This window comes from Etheostoma spectabile, unplaced genomic scaffold (assembly GCF_008692095.1).
Source record: "Etheostoma spectabile isolate EspeVRDwgs_2016 unplaced genomic scaffold, UIUC_Espe_1.0 scaffold00008224, whole genome shotgun sequence".
NCBI classification, from domain to species: Eukaryota; Metazoa; Chordata; class Actinopteri; order Perciformes; family Percidae; genus Etheostoma; species Etheostoma spectabile.
The window spans coordinates 8,938-16,554 of NW_022603569.1; the positions used below are offsets into that span (position 1 = coordinate 8,938).

General features: G+C 40.7%; 1 protein-coding gene across 1 annotated transcript; it reads right to left on the minus strand.

Moving 5' to 3' along the window:
- Nucleotides 1-2,633: 2,633 nt before the first annotated feature.
- Nucleotides 2,634-4,298, minus strand: LOC116678809 (E3 ubiquitin-protein ligase TRIM39-like). Its single transcript, XM_032508528.1, has one exon. It carries the CDS (start codon nucleotides 4,274-4,276, stop codon nucleotides 2,651-2,653), a length of 1,626 nt encoding a protein of 541 aa, XP_032364419.1. The 5' UTR covers nucleotides 4,277-4,298; the 3' UTR covers nucleotides 2,634-2,650.
- Nucleotides 4,299-7,617: the final 3,319 nt, after the last annotated feature.

A 7,617-nucleotide genomic window follows, 5' to 3' on the forward strand; every position in this document is an offset into this window, starting at 1 on the left:
CCTGCTCATCAGCTACCACACACACACACCAACACACACCACACACACACAAAGCTACAACACACACACAAAAGCTACAACAAACATACACACACACACACACACACACACACAAACACGCTACAACACACACACAAAAGGTACAACATACACACACACACACAAACGCTACAACCACACACAAACACACAAGCTACAACACACACACACACAAGCTACAACACACACACACACACACACAACACACACCCACAAAAGCTACACACAAAAGCTACAACACACACACACAAACGCTACAACACACACACACAAAAGCTACAACACACACCCACAAAAGCTACAACACACACCCACAAAAGCTACAACACACCCACACACACACACACACACACAAAAGCTACAACACACACACACACAAAAGCTACAACACACACACACACACACACACAAGCTACAACACACACACACACACACACAAAAGCTACAACACACCCACAAATGTTAAAACACACACACAAAAGCTACAACATACACACACACACACAAAAGCTACAACACACACCCACAAATGTTACAACACACACACAAAAGCTACAACACAAACACAAAAGTTACAACCCCGTGTCGTGTAGAGAGCAGTAGTTGAAGAGTTTACCTGAGTGTGTGCGGGGTCACCTGGAGCTCTGTCTTCTTAAAACTCACTAAGAACAAAGAACACAGCTATCCCGCCGCCAGCCCGAGATCACAGGGAACACACGAGACTTCCGCTTTCCTCCAAGTCAGGGTTTTTCAGATTAAAGTTTCAAATGAAAGAAGGCCGCCGCCTGGAAGTCGGGAGCACTTTAATAATTAAAATAATGTAAAAGAATAAGGAGAAATAAAAAAAAAAGATCGATTTTGAGCAATAAACTTCATTTTTTCACCAGACTCCATTTAATTACAAGAGAAATGGTTTGATTATTAACTTCACTCATTCAAAGTGGACAGAAACTAAATAAAACTACCAAAAGCCGTCTTGGTTCATCTTTCCACTGTTCCAACAATCACCACTCTGGTCTGGTTGGAATAAACTCTTAATTCACCCATTTACATGTGGAGATATGCTGCTCTACACACACTAAACGTAGTGATTATTTACATGGAGTGTGGTGGTGATGTGCTGCTCTATACACGCTCAAAGTAGTGATTATTTACATGGAGTCTGGTGGAGATATACTGCTCTATACACGCTACAAGTAGTGATTATTTACATGGAGTGTGGTGGAGATATGCTGCTCTATACATGCTAAAAGTAGTGATTATTTACATGGAGTGTGGTGGAGATATGCTGCTCTATACACACTAAAAGTAGTGATTATTTACATGGAGTGTGGTGGAGATATGCTGCTCTATACATGCTAAAAGTAGTGATTATTTACATGGATTGTGTGGTGGAGATATGCTGCTCTATACACGCTAAAAGTAGTGATTATTTACATGGAGTCTGGTGGAGATATGCTGCTCTATACACGCTAAAAGTAGTGATTATTTACATTGAATGGTCTGGTGGGTTCGGTGATGGGGAAGTCTTACATTCAAGATTCAAGATTCAAGATATTTATTTGTCATATGCACAGATTTTACACCATGCAATGAAATTCTTAAGTTTGCAACGTTTCCCACAATATAAAAAAGTACACAATATACACACACAATATATTTAAAAGATTCAGGTATAAAACTGCATGCAGCAGCAAGACATTAAAAGCATTATAAAAAGCATATGCATTGAACAAATGCAAACAGTGATTAGATTGCGAGTAAAAATGTCAGTAGACTGAGTCATTCAACAGCCTGATGGCCTGTGGATAAAAAGTGTTTTTAAGTCTGGATGTTCTGGCTTTCAGGCTCCTATAACGTCTGCCAAAAGGTAACAATGTGAACAGTATGTGCTGAGGGTGCGTAGTGTCTGTGATAATGTTATGTGCCCTCTTAGTTACCCAGGTTTTATAAATGTCCTGCAGTGATGGAAAAGCTGTTCCACAGATATATTGTGCTGTTTTAATCACACGCTTGAACAGGTACAATGCAACGAAATACAGTTTAGAGAGTTTAGAGAGCCTCCGAGCCGCAGCTAGTGAAAGCGCCGCCACATGCACTCTGAAAAGGATTTATGCAGACAGCAGGATAATACAAGACATAACATAATGCACAAGACTACATACATGAAGGAATAATTGTGTATGGTGTCTGTGGATGTGAGTGTGTGTAAGACACAAACTGTGTGGGTTGTTGAAAAACAGCTCAATTCAGCCCGGCCTTGACCATGGACGTGAGGTGGAAACACAAGAAAGAAAGAAACACATTAATTTGATGCATCATGACACACGTTATGTAGACAATATCTATTTAAACTTCTGTTAAACCCACAGACATTTATTATACTTTCCAGAAGAAATCAGTTTCTAAAGACACCAAATATGTCAAGATGAAGTTTTCATTAAATTTGTAAAGAATTGCTGCACATTTAAAATATGATAATAAATGGAATAAAGTGTAAATCAGTCACCACAGGAAACAGATTCTGTAGAAAATAAGATGTAAAATATATGAATATGTACATTTGTTCCCTTGATTGAAAATGAATCAATACCTGAAATGAGATCAGTGATTAGTTTACTCTGACAGGAGAGATGATCAGAGGGGCAGAGTTTTTACCACCTTCATTATTGCATGGACTAAAGTATGGGAGGAGTTTCTCAGTGAAGGAGCAGCCAGTAAAGGAGTAGATAAGAGCTGCAGCATCTACGTCATAAAAGGAGACCAGACCCTCCTCATAATCCACAAACACCCCCACCTTCTGAGGAGAAGACTTCAGAGAGAGACGGACACCAGGGCCAGCAAGAGCTTTGTATTCCTTTCCATTTCTTAACCATATCGTCCAGTAACCATTCTGAGGTGCTAGTGGGATGTCTCCCTTCCTGTTGATCGACTCTCTGGCCACTCCTAATTCCCATTTAGTCTTTCCTTTAACTTCAACCTCAAAGTAAAATCTGCCTGAAGAGAAACTCTGTTTTCCTAAAACACTAGCACAATAAGAAAATCTCTCTGGGTTGTCTGGGAGATTCTTCCTCAGATCACTATCATTCACTTGTTTCCCATCATCAGACAGGATGAGAGCAGGATGTGCTGTATCAGGATCAAGAGTCACATCCACTGCATACTGCTGGACCCTCTTCAGCTCGGCTTCAAGCAGCTTCTTCATCTCTTTACTGAGTGTCTCCTCCAGCTGAACCACAGCTTTCACCACAGTCCCCTCATATGATGATGGACGGACGCTGACCTCTGTCCAGTCCTTGGTGGGTGGAGGTTGTTGGATGTTTAGGGACTGGGCCCTCTGGAGAAGATGGTTGCGGTCTTTAGAGCGTGAGAGCTGCTCCACCTCAGTGCTTCTCTTCATCAGTTCCGACATAGCGAACAGCTTCTTCATCTGTTTACCGAATGTCTTCTCCAGCTGAACCCCAGATTTCACCACAGTCCCCTCAGATGATGATGAACGGACGCTGACCCCTGTCCAGTTCTTGGTGGGTGGAGGTTGTTGGATGTTTAGCGACTGGACACTCTGGAGAAGATGGAGGTGGTCTTCAGAGCGTGAGAGCTGCTCCACCTCAGTGCTTCTCTTCATCAGCTCAGAGATTTCCTGTTCCAGCTCTGTGATGAAAGCTTCGGCCTGTTTTTCTCTTGTTTTCTGCTTCTCTTTGATGGTGTTGATGAGCTCATTCAGGCCTCTCTCAACAGACTCCTTCAGAGAAGTGAAGACCTGAACACCTTCTGCTATCTCTCTGTCTGCATCTTCCTCACTGAGGTCCACTGACTGTTTGATCTCTTGAACCTTCAGTCGTCTCTTCTGGATCATCTGCTGAATTTCAGTCCTTGTCTTCCCCAGCTCTGCCTTCTTTCCTTCATATTCTTCTTCCAGAGGAACAACATCATGTGTCTTGTGGTCTAAAACAGTGCAGAGCATGCAGACACATGTCTGGTCGGTCTTACAGAACAGCTCCAGAGGTTTATCGTGCTTCGTACACATCCTGCCTTCCAGGTTCTCCACAGGGTCTATCAGCTGATGTCTTTTCAGACCTGACGTGGTCAGATGAGGCTCCAGGTGAGTCTCACAGTAGGAGACCAGACACACCAGGCAGGACGTCAGGGTCTTCAGTTTGTTTCCAGTGCAGACGTCACAGGGAACTTCTCCTGGTTTGGACACTTCTTCAGATGGCCCATTTTTGGAAGCAGCCATAAGTACACACAGTGTGAGAGAAAAAAAATCCATTTAATTAAAAAGACAATTTCTTTTAAATTATTAAAAAACAAACAAAAAAACTATCATTTGTGGGTGTTATGGTTTTGTGTGTGTGTGTGTACAGCTGGAGAACGTGTTGCTGCAGAGTGCAGAAGTTGTATCAGCAGGTCACAGGTAACAATCGGTTCCCTTACAAGTATTGTGTGTCTCTTTAATCCTGAAAATACAAATTAAAAAAGGTGACTGACCTCGTGGTCCTGAGCTGGTGTCAGGCAGACTCTGCACCAGATCCTTCCTGTTCATCATCTCTAGAACCTTCTTGGCCACCTTCAGAGCTCCATCTAGCCGATAGGTGTTCACCATCACATCCACCGTGTCCAGCCTTTCTGCGTTCTCCAGCTTGGACACTTTGATGCTTTGGTAGCCTTCCAGGAGGTCTTGCTGTAGATACCATTTGAATTTCATAAACTCATCTCCTCCTAAATCCTCCAAAGTGTTGAAAAGATCCACTGTCGTCATCGTGGCTTCATGCTAGAATCAGAACTTTTGACAACCTGAAACACAAACGTATCAGAGCAGAAGTTCTCATTTGCCAACACAGGATTTAAAGACAAGTGCAAAGCCCCCAGGGTATTTGTAACTTGCGTTTGCACTCACATCTTTTTTTACTGTATTAGAGCTCTATTTATGTCAACAACCAGTCAAGAAACCAAGACGATACATATCCTCTTCTTCCATTTCTACTTTCTTCATCAACAGTTACTGTAATGTTGGGCTGCTGTTAAAGCTTTTAGACACATCACAGCTGCTTGGGGGACTTTACTCAGGTCAGACTTTCCTCCTGATAATTTTTTTATAAGCAATGACTTAATAAATGCTATCTGTCAACTCATTTAAATGTGTGATAAAGTAATAGCATAATATATCTTATTCCTCTCTTTATAATCCTGACGAGACATCTTTGCACTGTTGGATTCAAAAATTTGAAATTGCAGACTTTAGTTTAACAGTTAAACAAAAACTAGAAAGGATTCTTTAGAATAGAAAAACTCAGATAATCCCGGCTTTACATGACCATAGTTCATCAGAGGAAATAATCTATATATTGTCCTCTGCTGCCATCCTCAGGAGTGTTAGAGCAACAGGAGGCAACAAGGTCTCAACCAGACCAAAACATAATGCTATAACTATATTCTAGTTCCCATATTTCAATGTATGATATGTAGAAATAATTAACTAACTAAACTAAAATAACCCAACCCAATGTGAATATGATTTCTTCAGGCAACTCAAACAATAAAAGAGATCTATTCTTGATTAGGGTTGCTTGATTCTTTACTTATTGGGTAATTAGAGTTCATGCATATCAAAATATTACACTACAGTGAAATATTTTGATATGCACGCATTAAAGTTAATTTGACTGGCAAAACAGTCAAAGTCCTTGTTACATTCCACAGTAATAAAGATCATCATTGTTAAGAGGTAAAACATTTTGGATCCATTTTACTTCTCCCAACCATCCAGTATATTAAATTAAAAGTCAATGTAGATTTTCATATTGCAATAATATCATAATCCTACATTGAATCATTGTGAAAACCAAACTTTCTAGATGTTGTGTTGTTATTTTGGCCAGGTCATCATCAATAAAGCTAATTAGTACATTTATGATTTTGTCCATGTCTACATTAGTTACCTCATGTACAATTATTAAAAAACTTTACTTTGTTTAGCTTTTCATAAAGCTAGATGTTTGATTTTTTGTAATTTAGTTATTTCTAGACAGGGACAGCGCACAATAAAATATTAATCTTGTCCAACAAGAGAACATGTTGTCCAGGTTCTAGCAGAGTCTGAGACAGACTAACCTCTGGGACAAGGCCGTTATAGAACTATATAAATAATAATAATATGACTATATAAATAATAATAATATGACTATATAAATAATGGCCATGCCGATTCCACACAGACAGCTATGTCAAGGTAGTTTGGGCTTTAGATACATTTTACACAGTGGCCAGAGTTAATGACAGTTATTTGATAATTGAATCATTATTTGTCATTTGTCTTGTTGTTTTAGCCTTGCTAGCAGCACGACACCAAACACTACCATAATGTACCAGAAAGATGACATCATCATCAAACTACAACTTTAAGATTAACACGTGGGATTGGAGTGATCACTCTAATCACACGTTGTAGGATTACCCGGCTCCAGTAACTGACAGAGACCAACTGCAGGTTTCAACTTGTCCTTTCAGAAACCTCTGGATGTGGTTTTACTCAGTCTATAGTTCAGGATTAAATAACCCTAATATTAATAAGGATCTTTATCTTGTTGTTGAGGACGTGTGTCCACAAATCAAAACCAAGACAGATTTACACTTTTGATGGGATGAAGGTTGTGACACACACCTGTCAATCAAAGCAGCTCTCGTTGTGACACTCCCTCATATCTCAGCAGTGAAGTCAGCGGAGATTAAAATCTAACTTGTTTCCTGGTGCTGATTAAATTGGACTCAACTGAACATAAAAAGGCTCATTTTGGCCAAAACGTCCCACATCATAGAATAATTACTGAGTTACTTCAGATCTTACAATAGTGCTGAAAGAATGAACCACTGCTCTCATCTTAAAGTAGATCATGTAGCCCCAAAATCTCCCAAATGATAGGCGAGTTTCTCCATCAAAGGTGTGTGATGTTACCTGTTAAAGTCCCGTTCAGATGAGGTCAAAGAGACGTCGTCCCTTCATCAGCAGACACTGACAGATGCTGCTGCTGTCTGTCTTCATCTGACTGACATCCGTCACATCACCACACCTTTATATCCAGAAAGGTCATGTGACCTGAGAACAGGACCCGGTGGGACCTGTAGGGCTGCCAGTCAGCGCTCTGATTGGACAGTTTTCAGGTTCATTATGTAATGAGGGAGGAACAGTCTGAACGTGTAACAACATGTAGAAAGAGTTTGACTCCAAGGAATCTGTTATTATGTTGTTAGGTTGGTTTCCTCATGTTCAGACATGATTTTAGTCACACACAAGTTTTCTCTGGCTTATAAATGGTGCATATAGCTGCTGTAAAGGGAAGAAATCTCCCAGGGGAGCATACCCCCCTATGATTTGTCTGAGTCCCCAATGTTACCAACGTCTGGCCCGGCCCCTTCACCCAGACAGGGTTTCCCTGGCTTATTAACAGGAGGTGAAGAGAGGTGGTACTGTATGAGTTTGGTACTGTACCTTATCCATGAGATAAGTTAGTTTGAGGGGGATCACTGAGCTGTGTAGACACCCTTGGATAAGAGGAAGAAGAAGAATACTCTTCACTGCTA